The sequence below is a fragment of the Acomys minous genome (genome assembly GCF_964271855.1).
Source record: "Acomys minous genome assembly, chromosome: 19".
Classification (NCBI taxonomy): Eukaryota; Metazoa; Chordata; class Mammalia; order Rodentia; family Muridae; genus Acomys; species Acomys minous.
In genome coordinates, this window is record NC_140499.1 from 65,184,928 (window position 1) to 65,205,716 (window position 20,789).

Sequence of the window (20,789 nt, forward strand, 5' to 3'; positions counted from 1 at the left end):
GGCTCCCGTGCGCCTCCATCTGTACGCGTGTGGGCCGGGGAAGACCCCTCACCAGACCCCATCTCACAGGCTGCCGCCAAAGTTGGGAAGGCAGTATCTGGTACAGTCTGGAGCTTGTAAGAAGAATTTAGGCAGACGTTGCCAGGTGTTACTATAATTTATTACCAATAATTTATCTGCCAAATGTGGTGTGGTGCTCTGTGGGAAATGAGCAGCCCAAGCTGCACACTTAGCATTGAGCACATGGCTGGAGCCACACTTAACACCTGGACATTGATTAGGTTGCCTTGTCAACTGCTCTCTAGCCTCACTCTAGCACCTAGGCCAAGTGAAAGCGCAGCAATAGGCTGCCGGGTGTGTGCCGCACACGGCAACGGGCTGCCGGGTGTGTGCCGCACGCATTGCTTCAACTAGTCTTCTCAGAAGACCCTCAGAAGACAACATGGAGATATTTTTGCCATTAAAATATGTCAGAGGTTCAGCTCAATGGCAGCTGTTTGATAAACATGTAAGGCCCTCAGCTTAATTCCCAGCATGCAGAGAGAGATTTTTACAATGTAACACAACACAAAACAGCAAAAAGAGGAAGGTATAAAACTACATGTGAGAGGAACAAATGACAAACTAGGCTTCAAGCTCACATCAGTCTCCGAAGTCCTGAGACTGTAACAGGAATGTGCCATCATTCGTGACTCAACAAACCAGACTTCATACAGTAATGTGCATAGACCCTAAAAACGTATTTTGAGAAAAAGCAAATTAAAAAAAAAAAAAAACAGGAAAAAAGATATAAACCCATCATATAAAGTGAAAGGACCTGACAGCCACATTTAAAGTCATATATTAAGTATTTTATAGTTAGTGGGGAAAGAAGAAAAAACAGTTGAACCAGGGAAAGGCCTTGCTGAACCATGATAAGCTGTGACTAATGGAGAGGTGTGATTCAGTTCTATACAGAAACACCCAACCCCAAAAAATTGGCCTTGGGGCTGGGTGTGTAGTTTAGTGGTAGAGGCCATAATTACTGAAGAGACCTAGGTTCACCGTCAGCACCAAGCAAACAGAGCCCCTTAAAAACAAAACAAAACAAACAAACAAAAAGCCCCCCACCAAAGAAACAGGAGACAAAGAAATGTGGTATGTGCTTCCACCTCAAAATTGTAACTAAGTATTTGCATGGATGAAAAGACAGAGAAAACGTCACCGAAGTTTAACCTTTTTCTCTCTGGAGAAGAGACAGAAGGACAGACAGGAAAAATGGGGGGAAGGGCATGCAGAGAGAAAGAAACCCGGGGACTCTGGAATCTGTCGGGAGATAAACCACAGAGTGCTTAGAGACGCACTCACTTTCCCAGGAGGGAGTTAAGCAAGGACACGGATGACGACAATGGACCAGGCTCACTGTCGGCCAAAACGTTTGTACATGTGACCAAATCATCTCTTCTCTCATCCCCCAAACCCAGACCTCAGAAAGCCACTTTACAGAGGGACAAGAGGCTCCGTGGATGCCGGAGTCTGCTACCACCTCATCAAGGCTGACACCTGCAACCCACACGGCGGAAGGGCAGAGCCATTTCCTGCAAGCTGTCTTCAGAGCTCCACACACATGCACACACACAATAAATGAACGTAAAGAGCAGTGTTTTAAACCACCTGACAATTTCATTTACAAAAAGAAATTCTTCTTAAGACAAGAAATAAACCACCTCATATAGTTTTACTTAATTTTTAAACTTAAAATTTGAGTTTTGCTTAGTCTTCAAATCATAAATCATATCCTTCAAGCAATGTAATTAGAAAGCCACAAGATCACAAGCCGCCGCTGTAGAGACACCCAAGTTGACTGCCTATACCGCCATGTGTGCTGTCTTCTTCCTCGGCCTCTCGCTTTCCCTGATGCCTGCACAGACGTCTGAAATGTGCACTATTCCTCATCTTTACTAATAAACTTGCTAACTTGGCTTCACTCTGACCAGCCCTGCAATTATTTTGCAGAATAGTCAGGAATCTGGCCTTTCCTCCTCAGTGGCTGCTCACAGGCAGCTTACTGCTGCCACTGACACATAGTCTAAAACTGTTAGATTTTTCTTGTTTTACTTTTCTGTGTTTCTGAATTTCCAAGATTTTCTACAGTTAGTATATCTTATTATTTAACCACACAAGGTAACCAGTACCATTAAAAAAAAAATATGTATGAGTGCTCTATCTGCATGTATACCTGCAGGCCAGAAGAGGACATCAGATCTCATTATAGATGGTTGTGAGCCACCATGTTGTTGCTGGGACTTGAACTCAGGACCTCTGGAAGAGCGGACAGTGCTTTTAACCTCTGAGCCATCTCTCCAGCCTCACAAGTATCATGTTTTAAAATCACAGCAATAGAATGAAGGTCTATCAACTAACATGAAAAGGCTTAAATAAAGTCGGGCATGGTGGCACACACTTCTAATCCCAGCACTTTGGAGGCAGAGGCAGGAGGATCTCTGTTAGTTACAGGCCAGCCTGATCTACATGCATAGTGAGTTCCAGGACAGCCAGCACTACATAGACAGACCATGTCCCCCATCAAAATAAAATAAAATAAGACTTATACATAGGAAACAATGGCACTAGACTTTGGACAAATATTAGAACCACTTAAAGAGCTATAAAATAATCCTGATGCTGGCTACAGAGATGACTCAGCAGCTAAGGGCTCTTCCTCCCCATCCAGAGGACCATGTTGAGCTCCAGCACCCACACAATAGCTTACAACTGTCTTTACCACTAGTTCCAGGAGATTCAGCAGCCTCTTCTGCTCTCTTCTGCACACATGTGGAACACATCCGTACATGCTGGCAAAGCACTCATCAACATTTTTTTAAAAAGGTCCTGATGCTCAGGTCACATCCCAGAACAGTCAGTCACTGCGTCTTCAGGGACGCCTCCTAAGCTCTTCAGGCTCATGCAAGGGCAGCCAACAGACACGGCTCTAGGGGGGCCCACCCACCAACAGCAGCTGCTTCCATGCAGTTAGCCTGAAAGGCTTTGCCTTTTCTGTTTCTGCTGTTTGATTTTTATACCACGGAAGTACGAGGTGGGATGGCCAGGGAGCAGAGGGTGCTGCCTGCCAGCTAAGGGCTGCCCAGCATGGTCTCTTCCCAGGTGCCTACCTCAGGTGGGCTGCTGTAGAGAGCCATGGGATCCTGACTGAAGCCATTCGGCTTTTCTAGCACCACCTGTTCAGAGAGAAGCAAAACCCGGAGTTAAGAACCATTTGACCAAGCAAATAATTCTGAAGCATCGTATTTCTCAGATGTCAACCCCTACTGACCTGTGAGGTGGCTCAGAGGCACCAAACCTGACAGAACCCACCTAGCAGAGGAGAGAACTCACCCCACAAGCCCTCCTGACACCCACAAGTGTGTCACGGCATGAGTGAGTGTACGTATGCACGTTATGCATGAGTGCACATATGCATGCTATATATGCGTGCTCACATGCAAAATAAATGTAAAACCTGTTTTCAATCTTTAGGGAAAGAGAGAGGGAAAAGGAAGGAGGCGAAGAAGTGGGAACAAGCAGAAGAGAAGGAGCGAGGAGGGAGGCAGATTTCCAGTGCTCCCTGAGAAGACAGGAGGAAGAGGGTAGCTAGGCGGCCTAGAGAGGGAACTGGAACCAGTCGGGTGGATGGAACAGACCTCAGGCTAACGCCTGCAGTGGACTGAAAATGTGTGAGTGCATCCCTCCCAGGAATACAAGCTGCCGCTTGCCACAACCCTGAGCTCTCCCTGTGGAGGGATCCTGACAGGTTTTGACAGGGTGTAAACCAAGAAAGGAGGAAGCTTTTACTACATTCTGTCTAAGCCAAAGCCAGACGGCTCAGCATGGACTGCTGCTTGTGCATCCAAGGGGCCCGGGCTTTGTGGCCTGACTCTGACTGTGCACAAAAGGTTCTGGTGCCACTCAACAAGATGCCCCCCACTCACCCCCCACCAAGCCAGGTGTGACAACTGGCCTGATAGTGCTGCTTTCAGCCAGAGCAAATACATCTGAAAATGTCCAGCATGCAAAACCCAGTCAAGCCAGGTACTGTGGTGTACACCTGTGATCCTAGCAGTCAGGGAGGCAGAGGCAGGTGGATTGCTGTGAGTTTAAGGACAGCCTGGTCTACAAAGTGAGTCTAGGACAGCCAAAGTTACACAGAGGAACCTTGTCTTGAAAAACAAAAAGCAAGCAAGCAAGCAAACAAACAAAATACCCAGTCACGACAGGAAGAGCCCATCTGGAGCTAGCTGCCAGGCCACTTCTCCTCTCAGAACAGGGAGGGGCCTGCTGGAGAAAGACCACCTGGCTCAAGTCAAAAGGCAAACAAAAGAGACAAAACTCTGGTCTCAGAAGCCCAAGTGAGAGGTCAAGAAGGCAGCCCTCTGCTTCTGAGGACACCCCTTTCCTGGAACTTAGAAAAGGCTGGACAGCAGAGTGTCAAAAGCCATTGATTTGGGGAAGTTCAATAGCATGTGTGCTTTCTAGAAGGTAGCCCGGTATTCACAAGGTCTGTGCTGTGATGCACCCCCAGAACTGCTTCCAGCCCCTCACAACTCTTCTTTTCGGCACTGCTGCATCTCTTTTTCTGGGTATTTACCCACTCTGACTGAACAAACCTCCTACGGGATCTTTGTGACGAGGCACTGCTGGTCAGATGAATTAATTACTGATTTGATCCAAACAATTTTAGAAGCTAAAAAGTTAAAATAGTTGAAAGAAAGTTTATGGTTGCAGTAAATGCTTTTGTGGACCTCCAGATGCCTCACGAGGAGACAGGCTAACAACAGATTTATGACCACAGATAAGCTTTCACTCTAGAGATGGCACCACAAATCCTGGCATGTACCTTAAGAATATACAAGTTGGTTTAACCTTCCCATGAACCCACAATATAATGGGACTACAAAAAAAGTCTAAATTAAGTACAAACCTTAATGTCAAAAAACACAAACTGTTTTGTTGTAATTCCTTATACCTTGTCAGCTTATGGCATAAAATGCTGTCATTCTAAATGTACTTTGTATCTGGGAATGGAAGGCAGATAAAACTATTGTCCTGAACTCACCATAAACTAAGAGATAGCTGGATAATGTGTAGCCAAGTCAGTCTTTATTGAAAAGACATATATTCTTGTGACCTCTCGGACCCTGTTAACCTTTAGGCCTTGTCAACTTTTGTCCTTCTGAACTTATGGACTCATGAAATGGATACACAGATAAGAGAGATTTAGTTTTAATGAAAAAACATGTAACTTGCTGTATTTTAGAATTCATCTGTTTTTGCCTTTTTGACTATGAGGTAGTTCCTTTTCTGTGATAGAGAGCTTTGACTCAAGAACATAAAAGTTGTGACCAGACAATGAATAGGGTTGAAATTTTTAAAAGTTTCATCCACCTTTCTTGAGTGTGTGTGTGTGTGTGTGTGTGTGTGTGTGTGTGTAATGGTCTTTGCTTACTTCTCTTCTTTCTCTCACAAATAAGTTAGTAGACTCAGGCCTCACCATCAGCCTCTAAGGAAAGAGGCTGGAGCCTGCCTCAGCCTGCAGAGCTCTCCGCCGCGGCCTGCTCCTGCTCAGGGCTGCTCTCAGATCCAAGAGTCTCTTTTACAATCCCCTGCATTTCTGTGGCTAGCAGCTGCTTTTTGCAGCCCTGGCTGCTCCTGCGGTGGTCAGTTTAAGCTCTCCTCCTCAGTGGTGGAGCAGCCTGTCCTGAGCCAGAGAGGAACCCTGTCCCCTCCCCGCTCCCCCGGCCTTACTAGCTGCCTCTTGCAGTCTCCAAATTTCAAAGGTTTTAAAATTTTAGGTAGAGAACATGAAAAAGAAACATCAGTCACTGACTGACCCTAAATGAGAGAAAGAGATGTCAGTCACCAGTCTGACTGACCCCAAATCACCAATGCTGCCTCCACCTGCCTCAGTTTCCCTCCTGGACTGAGATAACTGCATATACAAATGACAGACTAGAACAAGACTTCCACTGTGGCCTGAAGACACGGCAGCTCATGAGCACCTGAGCACTCTTGGCCTTCTGTGGCACTGGGCACACACACAGTACATAAATACACTGGCAGGCAAACACTAATACACATAAAATAAAAGTAATAAGTCTTAGCAGAGTGTGGTGGTGACACCTTTAGTCTTGAGAGGCAGAGGCTAGGGGGTCTCTGTAGGTTGGAGGCAGTCCTGGTCTACATAGCAAGCCGTAGGATAGTGAGGGCTACACAGAAAGACCTTGTCTCAAAACAAACACACAAACAACAAAAAAGACTTCCATTTCTACTTAAGCTCCCCCAAGTTCCGCAAGATCAGCTTACAGGAAGTTTGGACCAACAGGTGACTGTCTATGGCTAGGTGCTGGGAACCCCATCTCTGAGAGTTCTCAAGAAGCCAGATCCCCAACATACCCCCCCTCCCGGCCACGCCGTCAGGGCACCTGCATTTCCTGCTGACGCTGAGGGTCTTCCGGATTCCTGTCAAGCTTGCTACTTATATCCTCCCGAAGCTTCTGCAGACAGTTCCTGGCCTGGAACAAGAGGGCCAGACACTTGAGAGTCAGGGCAGGGACCGTAACCAACCCTTGGGCCACCACCCCCCCCACCACTTCCACTCTGGCATTGTTCTACACAGAGCCTGCAGACAGAGGACTTGTGCTCACTGGGTGACAACCCTGTCTCTCTGTACACACAGGACAAATCAATCCCCTCCCCTGGCAGGGCTGACATGCTAGCTGAGTTTCAGTTGTTTCATTTGTTTGTCTGTTGGCTTTTCGAGGGTTTCTCGGTATATCTCTGGCTGTCCTGGAACTCACTCTGTACACCAGGCTGGCCTCGAACTCACAGAGATCCACCTGCCTCTGCCTCCCAAGCGCTGGGATTAAAGGCGTGTGCCACCACTGCCTGGCTGGCATGCTAGTTGAAAAGACACATGACACAAAAGACAAATAAGATGGGTGGCACGGAGTCCAGTGGAAAGTGCTAAGGAGAAGCACAGGTCAGTGGGGGCTGGGAAACACTGGGGGAACGTCCTGACCATTCACACCAGGGAGCTCAGAGACGTGGCTAGGTGCAGGGCACTTAATTCTTTGTTCACTAATTGGTTAGATCCAAAAGGTCAAAAATGCCATGTGTCAGCACTCAGGAAGCAGAGGTAGGCACATCTCTGTGAGTTCAAGGCCAGTGTGGTCTTCATCGACTCCCAGGACAGCCAGGGCTCCACAGAGAGATCCTGTCTCAAAATACAAATAACAAATAAACACACACACACACACACACACACACACACACACACACACACACACACACAGAGTTTGACAAATAGGAGGGCATAGGGAACTTCAGTGACAATAAAAGAAACAAACAAACAAACAAAAAAAGACATCAGAACCCATAAAAGACGGCAGCCCCAAAAACATAAGGTTCGGGGAACGCAGGTGCCCGTGCCGGGAGGGCCCGCACCTCCTGGATGTACTGGACCTCACTCCTCAGCTGGCTGACGGTCTTCTCCTGCGTCATCTTGTCTCCGGACCGCCCCCTCAAGTACACCTGCAGCAAAGGACAGCACTGTCAGCTAAGGGACACGCAGCCCGTCCCGGAAGGAAGGACACCCTAGTACCACCAACTCACTGGGGGACGATTTGGTGACTCGGTTCGGCAGAGTGAACAGTGGACTCCTATCACTCAGTGTAGGAGTGCTGGGGTTCACACAGGCGAGGCAAGCATTACCAACTGAGCTACAGCCCAGCCAGAGTGTCACTGTTAGACCTACTCAATCTGCTCCTAGACGTTTGTCCTAACACGGCAAACCCAGCCGCACAATACACAACCACACCAGTACGAATGTGGCTTGATGGAAAAGCAGTGGGGAGGGTGAACTCTGTCTCAGCCCTGCAGCGGCCATGGAAAGAGGGCCGCAAGAGTACGCCGGGCTCTCCTCAGCATACCAGCATTTTCCAGCTGAGGAAATGGCACATTTGTGTTCAGCCAAGCATTAGATATGGTTGCAAAAAGTGAAAATAGACAAAATGTCCAACAATAAGTCATTAATTCAATAAATTAAAGTAAATCTTAAAAGGAATATCATGCAGTCATCAAAATGCCAGATACTTATAGATGTTACAATGTGTCATTAAATGTGGAAGGAAACGGTAGGGCAGAGTATACTAACACAATTTCATTTTCTCTTTTAAAGAAGTGCACACGGAGCCAGGCGTGGTGGCGCACACCTTTAATCCCAGCACTCAGGAAGCAGAGGCAGGAGGATCGCTGTGAGTTCGAGGCCAGCCTGGTCTACAGAGTGAGTCCAGGACAGCCAAGGCTACACAGAGAAACCCTGTCTCGAAAAACCAGAAGAAAAAGAAGAGGAGGAGGAGGAGGAGGAGGAGGAGGAGGAGGAGGAGGAGCACATATATGTCTGGGAGGGCGTACAGCAAGACGCCAACAGTGGTTACCCTGCTAGATTATGGGATAGCTTTGCCTTCTCCAAGAAGCACGCAATTACTATGAGTAAGGAAAATAAATAAAGTAATTACAGGCATCCAGTTTGGAAAGAAAGAAGTAAAACAATTCCTATTTGCAGATGATACAACCCTACAGCGAGAACAGCCAAGAAACGCATGGACGGCAAGTGGAGAGCCACAGGGCTGAGGGACACTCACTACCCCGATGTGCAAACCGGTGTCCTCCTGCACTTCAGCAATTAGCAATCCAGAGATGAAATCTCACTTGCGGGAGCTGGAGAGACGGCGACTCCATGGCCTAGAGCACTTCTCTGACGCCACGGGGACTGGAATTCACAGTCTGGCACAAGGTGACAAGCCAGCTTCCCCACAAGTGCCTGTGGCCCCAGCTCCAAGTCGGGCACAGACGGAAGGTTGCCAGGTTTGCTGGCTTACAATTTAGCTGAGAAAGCACAGTCCTCAGGTTTAGGAAGAGACCCGTGCCTCAAGAAAAAAGGCAGACAGTGGCGTAAGACACCCAATGGCCTCCTCTGGTCCTTGTGTATGTGCGCAGGTACATAGGTACATGCACCCCTCCCCCCCCACATACACACATGCACACACACATGCACACACACGCACTCACACATGCACACACACACACACACGCACTCACACATGCACACAAAATATGTTAATAAAACAATAAGCAAAATTCCATTTCCAGCTGGGTGTGGTAGCTCACACTTGTAATCCTATCACTGTGGAGGTTGAAACAGGAGTTTCTGGCTAGTCTGAACTACAAAGTGAAATCCTATCTTAAAATACTAAAATATTCCAAAGCTGGGTATAGAGGTGTACACTTCTGAACCCAGCAGAGGAGGCAGAGCCAGGAGAACCAAGAGTTGAGGCCAACCTGGGCTACACAGCAAGTTCCAGGTTAGCCCAGCCTATAATGTAAGACCTTCCTTACCTAAAATATATCGCAAAGCAAGGGGCTGGGAGCAACAATTAACAACACCTGTTCTTGCAGAGGACACAGGTTTGATTTCCAGCACCCGCATGGCAACTTACAGCCCCCCCCTCCCCCCCGTAGCTCCAGTGCCCAGGGCATGCCAACACCCTCCTCTGAGCCGTGTGGGCTGTTGGGGGTTGGCCTGTGCTGTATGTACTGTGATGCCAAATTCCGGGACCCAAGATCTGGCTGCAATCCAGAAGAGTCCATTCTCCGTGTACACCAAACAGTGCTGGGTAAACTTTGCTCCCCAGTTATCTCTGATTGGCTAATAAAGGAAGGGTGGACAGCCTGTAACCGGGGTCTCAGGTAGGGACCACGAGGCCAAGAGAGGAGAAAGGAAAGGAGAGGATGGGGAGAGGGGACGTCACCTGATGAAACAGACGCAGCCCAGACAGGACAAATGTTGGCAAGCAGCCTGGGGTGTGTGGCTGGGAAGTAGTCAGACTAGCTTAGAAAATTAGTTTAAATCGTACCTGCCCAGTTATGATGCTTAAGCTTGTTAAATAAATCCACAAGTCTCTGTCTCAACTGTTTGGGAGCTAGCAGGGTTAGAAAAATCCTCTAAAGCTAATAAATAGCCAACAACAGTGGGCACCACGTGTACACAGTCATAAATGCAAGCAAAACACTCATGCATACAGAATAAAATAAATAAGCCAAAATAAATATTTTTAAATAGCAACCTTGGCTGTCCTGGACTCTCTTTGTAGACCAGGCTGGCCTTGAACTCACAGAGATCCGCCTGCTACTGCCCCCTGAGTGCTGGGATTACAGTCGTACGCCACCACGCCTGACCTCATTTCTATTTTGAGATTTACCACTAGGTATTGTTTAAAAAAAAAAAAAAAAAGATAAAGAAAACCTTTAAAAAAATTAACTTCATAGTTTACCCTGTCTTTCTGCACAGGAAAACTCAGAAAGCAATCCCTCCCAATCTGACCAACAGACTCGACACAGTTCCAAATATAGACACTCTAGTTTGCTTCTTTGCAGAAACTCGTAACCTGAGCCTAAAATTCACAGAGAAATGTTAAGGAGCCCTGGGTATTGACAAAAAAAAAAAAATCTAACAAAAGACAAGTTCATAATTAGCAATCACTGCTCAGGATGGTATGCCACATGAACTGATGGGCGGAGTAGAAGGAAACAGTCACAGCTGCTGACTCCATACACAGCAGTGTCCCGAACAGGTAAGTCCAGAGAGACACTGAGCTGCAGCCAGGCCTGGAGGAAGAACTGGGAGTGCTCTGGAGCCCGGCCTGGAGGAGTGCTCTGGAGCCGGGCCTGGAGGAGTGCTCTGGAGCCCGGCCTGGAGGAGCACTCTGGAGCCGGGCCTGGAGGAGTGCTCTGCTTTGGGAGCCAGGCCTGGAGGAGTGCTCTGGAGCCGGGCCTGGAGGAGTGCTCTGGAGCCCGGCCTGGAGGAGCACTCTGGAGCCGGGCCTGGAGGAGTGCTCTGCTTTGGGAGCCAGGCCTGGAGGAGTGCTCTGCTTTGGGAGCCAGGCTGGTGGTATACATCTGAAGTTCCAAGACTCAGGAAGCCAAGGCAGGAGAATATTGCAAGTCTGAGACAAAACTTTACTACACAGTCCTGGTCTTTAATTAAAAAAGAAAGAAAGAAGAAGCCTGGAGTGTGAAGTGGTGATGTTTGCAGAACTCTACGGCTGCCAAACACCAGGGCTGACTATGGTACCTGAGTTCACTGTATCGTGGGTGGATTATCTAACTACATATTATATTCTAAAGCTATTTTTACTTTTTAAAAAAGTAGTTTTAATAAGAAAATCATTTTCTATATATGTGTGCATTGGAGTTTTGCCAGCACATACGTCTGTGCAGCACCACATGTGTCAGGTGCCCTGCAAGGCCAGACGAGGGCATTTGCTCTCCTGGGACAGAGTTACAGACAGTTGTGAGCCACCATGTGGGACCTGGGAAGTGACCCTGGATCCTTTGGAAGAGCTGCCAGTGGTCTCAACCTCTAAGCCATTTCTCCTGCCACCTATTTAAAAATTCTTAATTATGTGTATGCATTTATGTTTGTAAGAGACTGCACATGAGTGCAGGTGCCTAGGGAGGCCAGAAGAGGGCAGCAGATCCCTTGGTGCTGGAGTTACAGGCAGTTTTGAGCCACTTGACATGGTTGGTGCTGGAAACCCGACTTAAGAGGTCTTCTGCAAGAGCAGGAAGTGCTTAACCACTGAGCCACCTCCCCTTCCTGCTCAGAAGGAAGGAAGGAAGGAAGGGTGGGAGGGAGGGAGGGAGGGAGGAAGGGAGGAACGAAGGAAGGAAGGAAGGAAGGAAGGAAAACTTCATCCCCAATCCTGGTTCAGCCAAAGTCACTCGTCACAGACTCTGGGCTTTGGGCGGGATGAGATGAGCAAGAGCTAGCACCCCCTCCTCCTCCTCCTTTCAGTCAGCACTGCCAGCCAACAGCTCCCTTCTTGGACCTGCAGGGAGAAAGCTGAAAGAAAACGGGAAAGTGGATTGAGCTCACCTTAATGATCTCCTCGTGGCCGTCATGGGACTCCACCAGTTCCGACGCCAGAGAGTGCCCTGAGGAGGGCCCAGACACCATGGCGTAGGTCTTCCTGCCCGCCTGCCGGAGAGACAGAGGGAAGTGACTCAGAAACCACGCGGCAACGAGGGCTTCCTGCCCTCAGCCCACACGGAGCCCGACAAGAAGCGTCAGGCTGGTTTCTGTCCTCTCCAAGAGCAGCCACACAGACACAAGGACACAGGGCAGGGAACGTCAGGAGGAAACTTGGGTTGGCTTTAGTTGTAGTGGGGGTCTCCCCCTTCCCAAAGCACGAAGCTCAGCTAGCTGGGCGTGTCTGAAAGGAGATGCTCTCAGGCTTGAGCAACAGAGGTGGCTGCAGGCACCGCTAGGATGGGGTCAGCAGCAAGGATGCGCTGGCTGCGAGGAAGTCCTGCCACAACAGACGCCTTCGTACCTTCTGTGCTATGTGCTCAAGTCCGTCTCCTGTCAGTTCACTCTGGAGACCCAGCCTGAGAATGTCCATGCTGCCCTAATAACGACAACAGCGACAGTGACTCCTCCCCTCTCAAGCTACAAGAGCAACCACCTGGGCACCGGCACATCTCTTAGGAGGCCTCTGTCCCTCACACATGAGAATGACTGTACAAGCGCATGCCCCACGTGGCTCCAGGGACATAGCTTGACTCTCAGATCACAGGAGTATAGGACATGGAGTACTCACCCCCAGAGAGTGGAGAAATTACCCTGAACTGTCATTTCCAAGCCAGATTGTTTGTTTGTTTGTTTGGAGACCAGATCTCATGTTGTGCAGGACAGCCCTGAACAGATTTCCCTGCCCCACTTCGCCAGTGCTAAGATCACAGGTCTACACCAGGGCACTTGGCTCTTGACGACAGAATGTCTGCTTCTGACAAGCAGCCACAAAATTTTTGAAGCCTAGGAGAGCCTTCTAGAACCAAACAAGAAGGATGCACCTGAGTCCTAAGTTGGAAATGGAGGCATACACATAGACACACACATAGATATACACACACAGAAACACACAGCCCTGTAATTTCAGCACTTAACAGCTGAGGCAGAAAGAACGTCAGTTCAAGGCCAACCTGGAGCACTCAAAGTGAGGCATGTCCAAAAAACCAAAACAAGCAAAAAGCAAACAACAAAACAAAAACACAAATCCAACTGAGCCTCTCTCAGCCATATGGAAATTATCCAAATTACAGAAGGCAAGATAACTAATCTAATTTCAAAGGACAAAGCCGAGTTTCTTTCCTAACTCCAGGTAGATTACGCACCGGTGGGGACAACTAAAAACCTTAGAGAGGAAAATGAAAGCGAGAGAAAAGTAGAAGGCTAGGAATTTAGGATGCACGAGGGGCGTGGCCATGCTGGGCTAGTTTGAATGGGGAAAAAGCAAGGGCTTGGACAGTCAGTGTGACACGACAGCGTGAGAGTGGAGAGAAGACAGACATTCCTCCGCCCTTTCCTTCTGTTTCTCTCACATTGCTGAAGATGGAACCCAAGCTAGCTGCTCACGTTAACACTCTACTGCTCAACTGCACCCCAACCCTCAGAAGATGGGTGCCCTGGGCATTAAGGATGAAAGCAACCTTGAACTAGTGGCGGGAGGCACAAGATCTGAGTTTGAGGTCAGACGGGTCCACACAGCGAGTTCCAGGCCACAGAGCTAGAGGAAGATCCTGTCTCAAAATAAATGAATTAAATAATAAACATTTTAAAAAATACTTAAAGAAGAAAGAAACAAACAATTAGCAGACCCAGTAAGATCGCTCAGCACGTAAAGGCCATTGCCACCAAACCTGGTGGCCTAGTTCAATTCCCATGGTCCACATGGTCCAAGGAGAGAACCAATTCCTGTAAGGTGCACTCTGACCTCCATGCATGAACATGCTCTCTCCCCACAAATATATAAATGAAAGAAAGAAAGCTCTCACTAGGTAGCCCTGGCTGCCCCAAGCTCACTATTTAGATCAGGCCATCCTTGAAGGCACAGAGATCTACCTGACTCCACCTTATTTTCTGAGACGAAGGTAACTTGCTGAACCTAGGGCTCACCAATTTTGCCAGGTTAGGAAGCCAGCTAAGCACGCCCAAATCCTCCTGTCTCCACTCTGTAGCACTGAGATGACGGCACCATGAATCAGACTCAGGTTCTCATGACTTCGTGGCAAGCACTTCAGCCAGCTCCAGGAGGTGTGTGTGTGTGTGTTTTGGAGGATTTTTTTTTAATGCTATGTGAGTGCTTTTCTTGCAGATTCGCATGTGTACTATTTGTGTGCAGTGCCCGTGGAGGCCAGAAGGGGGCACCAAATCACCTGGAATTGAAGTTAAAGGCCGCTGTGCGCCATGTGGGTGCTGGGAACCAAACCTCTCCAAGGTCCTGTGCAAGAGCAGCCAGCGCTCGACACTCGGCGCGCCTCTCCAGCGCTTGACACTCGGAGTGTCTCTCTCTCCAGCCTCCTGGCCCCAGGTTTTTGTTTTTCTTTAAGGACCCATTCTTCCCACAAGAATGCTATGTGAGGAGTGCGTATGCTGACTAGCCAGCCAACTCCTATCGCTCCACACTAGACACACACTTCAAATAGTGCCTACGATCGTATCCGTCCCTTGAACAGCATGTTACGCCAGGTGTGACAGCACACGCCGTTTGAGACAAGTTCTCATTATGTAGCCTAGGATCTGCTGCGCAGAGCAAGCTGGCCTTGACTCACAGACACCTGTCTTTGTGCGGAGACTAGCAGCACGCACCAGCAACCTCAATCAAGACAACTAAGACAATCCTTTAGCACACGTTCATCTTACCAGCTAGCAGAGAGGGACGAAGATTTGCAAAGTGTGATGGCTGGTTTTAATTGTCAGCTTCACACGATCAAGAACACTGGGTGTGGGGCACGTGACCCGTGCAACTGGGGAGACTGGCCTGAAGCAGCAGTGAGGCTGAGATGTGTCCAAACCCCAAAAATCTCAATCTTGAGATCATCGGGGATAAAGATGGCTCCCCCTGCCCCGCCTTTCTGTGCCTGTGTGCCCCCGTGCACAGTCTTGTGACACTCCCACCTCCACCACCCTTGAGGTAGTCACACTGCCTGGTGACCAGGACGTGTCCAGCTAGCACCTGGAATTCCTCTCCATGCGAATGAAGCATTCTCAGCACCTCAGCCCCAGCCAATGATGTACACTCACCCCAAAAGCCCCTGTGCATCTCCCCAAGGTTTGTATAGCTCTTACACCCACCCGCAATAAGGAGAGCCGCGTCACTGAAAGAACAGCATCCTAGAAGGCGCCCCCCCAAATCACTGCCCAATCAGCATCCTCTGACCCCTTGCCTTTGAGTCCAGCACCTGTGCGCACCACTGCCAAGACACTCCAGGGGAGGAAGCAGACCCCAGGCTTCGGAATGACACTGGGAAAGGAGTCTCAATCAGAACTGTCTGCATTCAGACGACATGTGGCAATCAGGAAGCCAAGGCAGGAAGACGAGGCCAGCCTGGCCCACAGAGTGAGTGCCAGGACAGCCAGGGCTGCACAGAGAAACCCTGTCTGGAAAAGCCAGAACCAGCAATAACAGAAGCATGGTATTTGTGTGCTAGAGCTATAGCTCACTTGGTGGAATGCCTGACTAGGATGGATGAAGTCCCAGCGTCATTACCAGCACTGCATGAGCCCTGGCATGCTGAGGACACCTGTAACCCTGGCACCTGAGAAGAAACAGGGCAAAGCACAAGCCTGGGCTACACAGTGAAGTTCCTGCCTCCAAAGACAATGAGTCAGACATTTCTAAAATCCCTGTAGCTATCTAAAGAAAAAAGGAGCACTACGAACAACTCTGAACATAAATTTGGTCATTTAGATTAAATGGATCAATTCCTGGGGGGGGGGGGGGACACGGGACAGCAAACTAAAGCACCTACCGCTATGAGCCACCCAATCCCATGAATGACGTGGGACCAGCGCACAGTCGGGTTTATACTCTAAACTCTCACAGCACAACTCTGGCTCCACTCTATCAGCTCACAGACTGTTCTAGAAGCAGCGCCAATCCTGTACGATCCCACCCAGAACAGAAGACAGTGCAGTTCTTGTTGAAGAACTTGATGAAGCTAAGATAACCCACTACCAAAGACAGAAAAAAATGTGCATGCGTACAGACACACAGGCACACACGCGGATATAATCTGTTCCCTAATATTTTATTATAGCCTGGATAAAAATATGAAGAGGCATTTTACTAATGAAGGGATACAGATGGCAAATGAGTGTTTCTAAGTAAATTCAACATCATTAATATGAAGCACATGTAAATGAAAACCACACTGAACCGCACTGCATACCTGTCAGAATTACTGAAATAGCGCACATTTTGGCATCACATACACTACCACTGCACCAGGGTCGGGGAGACGGCCCAGGGGTAAAGTCTTGCTGCCTGAAGGCCTGAATTCCATCCCAGGACTCAGATGGTAGAGGCAAAGAAACCACTCCGGCAAGCTAATCTCTGTGCTTATCGGCACCATGGCACACATGCGCACAGACTCACACGAATTCTCAAGTTCAAGGCCAACTTGGGCTATAATGAGACTGTATCTTAAAATAACAAGGCAGACAAAACAAAACAAAAAACCCTTAAGGGTTATAGTTCAGGGTAAAGATCTCGTCCACACGCTCAAGGCACACAAGGTTATGTGTCCGGTACCACCCTACTCCCAGACAGACCAACTGTTATGAGTACGGGTGTGCATAACACCTGTCTACCACGTGCATAGGATGACCAAGGAGCGCCCCGGAACTGGAGTCACGGGTGGTTGTGAGCCACCGTGTGGGTGTGGGAAGTCAAGCCCAGGTCCCTGAAGGACAGTCAGGCACTACTCTCCAGCCCTGTGAACTGTTGGATTTGTGACCATTATTTGAGAACATTATTAGCAGTAAAAAGAGACCAATACTGACACATGTACTACCCAGCTCAAGAGTGCTCAGAGTGTAGGAAGTAAAGCTCAAGGTGTGGATGCTTCAGTCACCGAACACACCCAAGTGAACAAAGCACCGCCATCAGGGCTCCTGATCACATTAACCCTTATATGAGCCCCCTTGCCACGTGGAGGTGACCCTTCACTGAAAAGGAACAAACTGTTTCTTTCTTCTATTTTGAATTTATTTATGTATTATGTATACAATGTTCTGCCCACATGTGTGCCTGCCTACCAAAAGAGGGCACCAGAACTCATTATAGATGGCTGTGAGCCACCACACGGTTCCTGGGAATTAAACTCAGGACCTCTGGAAGAACAGACAGTGCTCTTAACCCCTGAGCCATCTCTCCAGCCCGAACAAACTAGTTTTAAGCCGTAAGAGGAGGCTGCACAGAAGAGACTTCCTTATAGCCCAGAAATAAAGTCAGCACAAAATAAATGTTAAAAAAGAAAGAAAAGAAGAGAAAGAGAAAGAAAGAAGGAAGGAAGGTAGGAAGGAAGGAAGAAGAGAGAGAACACATTAAAGCCTGCTGGGAGCAGATGCAGGGGAGTGGGAGGCAGGCGTGGCTGTGAAGCAGCAATGGAGGGTTCTGATGGTGACTACAGAAGCTCGGTCGCTTGGTTTCTCTCCATGCCCTGCAATACAGTGTACTGGAATTTGACGCTGAGTAATAGGTATAGGAAATTCTTTCTTCTATGTTTTTTTCTTTTTTTAGATTTATTTATTTACTATGTATACAATGCTCTGTCTGCATGTGTTCCTGTACGCCAGAAGAGGGCACCAGATCACACTATAGATGGTTGTGAGCCACCATCTATAGTTGCTGGAATTGAACTCGGGACCTCTGGAAGAGCAGCCAGGGCTCCTAACCTCTGAGCCATCTCTCTCCAGACATGCTTTCCTCTATTTTTCAAGGCAGGATCTCACTTGGTAGCTTAGCTTGTCTTTAAACTTGTGATCCTGCTGCCTCAGCCAAAAATACTTTGTGTTTTGAGACAGGGTTTCTTTTTGTAGTCCTGGCTGTCCTGGACTCACTTTGTATATCAGGCTGGCCTCGAACTCACAGCGATCCACCTGCCTCTGCCTCCCGAGTGCTGAGATTACAGGCGTGCGCCACTGTAACCAGCTGAGACCCTGTCCTTAACAGACAGACAGTTGTCAGCTATGTGGATGCTAGGAATGGAACCCAGGTCCTCTAGAAGAGCAGCCAGTACCTTCTAACTTCAGAGCCATATTCCGGGATTGGGGCACAGCTTTTCGTTTCTTTGTTTGGTTGGTTTTCAAAATAGTGCTTCTTTGTGCAACAGCCCTGGCTGTCCTGGACTCACTTTGTAGACCAGGCTGGCCTCAAACTCACAGACATCCGCCTGCCTCTGCCTCCCGAGTGCTGGGACTAAGGGCGTGCGCCACCACACCTGGCGTTGGGGACACAGCTTTTTTTTTGGGGGGGGGGGGAAGCACAGCTTTTGTCTCAGTACTCAGAAGTGGAGATAAATAGATCTTGGTACGTTTAAAGCCAGTTCGATCTACATAAGAAGTTCCAGGCTGCCCGAGGCTGTAGAGCAAGACCTTGTCTCAAAAACAAACCACACAAATGAAAATAAAATGCAAATTTAAAATAAAGCAACCGTGGAAGAGGCGGTAAAGAGAAGGTGGTCACCGGAGGATGGGGAGGAGGGCTGTGAGATGCTGTCTCCAGGACCTGCCTGCCCTTTGCACAGCTGCGGCTACCTGTACAAGGGAGATCAAGTCCACAAGACCAGGCACCTGTCCACCAGGCAGCAGGCAGCAGGCAGCAGGCAGCAGGCAGCAGGCAGCAGGCTCGGGGAGGGCCATGAAAGTGAGGTTAGAGAGGCCAGAGAGATGACTCCACAGCTAAGAGCAATGTCTGTCCTTCCAGAGGACCTGGGTTCAAATCCCAGCATCCACACAGCAGCTCACACCTGTCTGTAACTCCAGTTCCAGGGGATCTGACACCCTCACACAGATATTCATACAGGCAAAACACTAGTGCACATAAAATAAATTTTTAAAAAAAGAAGAGTGCAGGGTGGGGAGATACATCAGGAAATGTCTGAGAGAGGGGGTGGGGAACATAAGGTTATGGTGGATATGACCAAGGCACAGCATACACATATATGAAATTGTCAAAGAATAAATAAAAAGCCCTAAATAGAACACCTATATCACTAAGGCTCTGGACCATTGCAGAAAAGAAAGCAGAAACAGTGTAGGAGCCAAGGGAGGTAAAGGACTAGAAACAGGCGTGTCCTTGAACCACCACCCTGAGGAGCTCTTAGCATTTGACACCTACTAGGGGAGGAAGAGTCAGTTTGGAGAGTGTATGTAGCTTCTGGTAAGTCGACGTCCCAGTGGGAGACTGCACAGCAGAGAAAATATGGGCAGCACAAATTGGACTCGGTGGATGTGATAGTCTGAATAATTGTGGACCTATTAGAAGGCGTGGCCTTGTTGGAGGAAGTGTGTCACTGGGTGGGTGGGCTTTGGGGTACCATATGCTCAAGCTAGGCCCGCTGTGAAGCAGAGTCTTTTGCTGTGGCCTATGGATCAAATGTAAAACTCTCTCAGCGATCTCTCCAGTATCATGTCTGCCTATCTGCCACCATCTTTCCTGCCACGATGATAATGGACTCAGCCAGAGCCAGATAAATGCTTTCCTTTATAACAACTGCTGTGGCCGTGGTGTCTCTGCACAGCAATAAAACCCAAACTAAGACAGAGGATTTGCAAAAAAAGAGGGCAGAAATTTGGATGAGTAGGGAAGATGGGGTGGATCTGGGAGGAACCAGAGGAAAGGAGCGGGTAGAATCAAAACACAGCATACAAAATGCTCAAAGAGCTAAGGTAGCAGGGAGAGAGATGAGTGATAGATCATAGATAGGTGATAGAGATGATAGAGAGAGGATAAGATAGATGGACGATAGATAGATAGACAGACAGACAGACAGACAGACAGATAGAAAGATAGAATTCAACAATAAAGTAAAGTAAGTAGACAACTCAGTGTGAGTACCGGTCCAGAGTCTGCTACCTGTTCCTGCTATAAACGTCACATCTGGCATTGCAGGCACCTGACTGATCTTTTATAACTTTTTATTTTTGTTTGATTGTTTCACGTAGCAATGTCACTGTGTGACCTTGGCTGGCCCAGAGCTTGCTATATAGTCCATGCTGTCTTCAAACTGTCGGACAGATGCGCCTGCCTCCGCCTCCCGAGCGCTGAGACGGAAATGAACCAGCACACCCGCTTCTTCTGTGACCTGCACTGACCCCTCGCCACCCCCTCCCCCCCCCACAGTTCCTTGAACGCAGACAGCGTATTTACCCGTGGCCGGCATGCAGCAGCTCTGCTCTGAAGACATTTGAACGAATTCAGGCAATCCAGCCAGAGATCATCCTGATTCCCTTTCTTTTAAGAAAAATGAAGGCTTTTTGGTTGGCTGGTTGGTTGATTAGTTTGGCTGGCTGGTTATTTTGAGGCTGGGTTTCTTTGTGTAGCCCTGGCTGGCCTCAAACTCAAGAGATCCACCAGCTTTTGCTCCTGAGTGCTGGGATTAAAGGCATGCACCACCACTGCCCAGCCAGACTCTTTTATCTAGAGAAAACAGGAACACTAGACAAAGCCAACAGAGAGTGGCTGAGGAATATCATGAAAAAGACCAGCAATAACCAAAAAAGGCGATCAAGCCTAAGAAGAAATACAAATGGCCTACAGATCCATGAAGGGGGCTCTGCTGCGGTGGGCACACCTGCAATACAGAGAGGCAGAGAGGTCAGGACCAGTCTGGCTGCATAGTGAGGGGCT

At 48.5% G+C, this 20,789-nt stretch overlaps 1 protein-coding gene across 4 annotated transcripts in view; it reads right to left on the reverse strand.

The window, feature by feature from the left end:
* The window catches only part of TUFT1 (tuftelin 1), a 48,715-nt gene that overhangs the window by 15,279 nt on the left and 12,647 nt on the right, over positions 1-20,789 (reverse strand). Inside the window, exons 2-6 of one of the 4 annotated variants that reach the window (XM_084769281.1) lie at positions 12,429-12,503; positions 11,972-12,073; positions 7,480-7,566; positions 6,459-6,548; positions 3,153-3,218 (exon numbers count right to left, since the gene is read on the reverse strand). In XM_084769281.1, coding sequence (XP_084625407.1) covers positions 3,153-3,218; positions 6,459-6,548; positions 7,480-7,566; positions 11,972-12,073; positions 12,429-12,503 — 420 coding nt within the window. The remainder of the gene's footprint in view (positions 1-3,152; positions 3,219-6,458; positions 6,549-7,479; positions 7,567-11,971; positions 12,074-12,428; positions 12,504-20,789) is intronic. The other 3 variants (XM_084769283.1, XM_084769282.1, XM_084769284.1) reach the window with 3 other exon arrangements.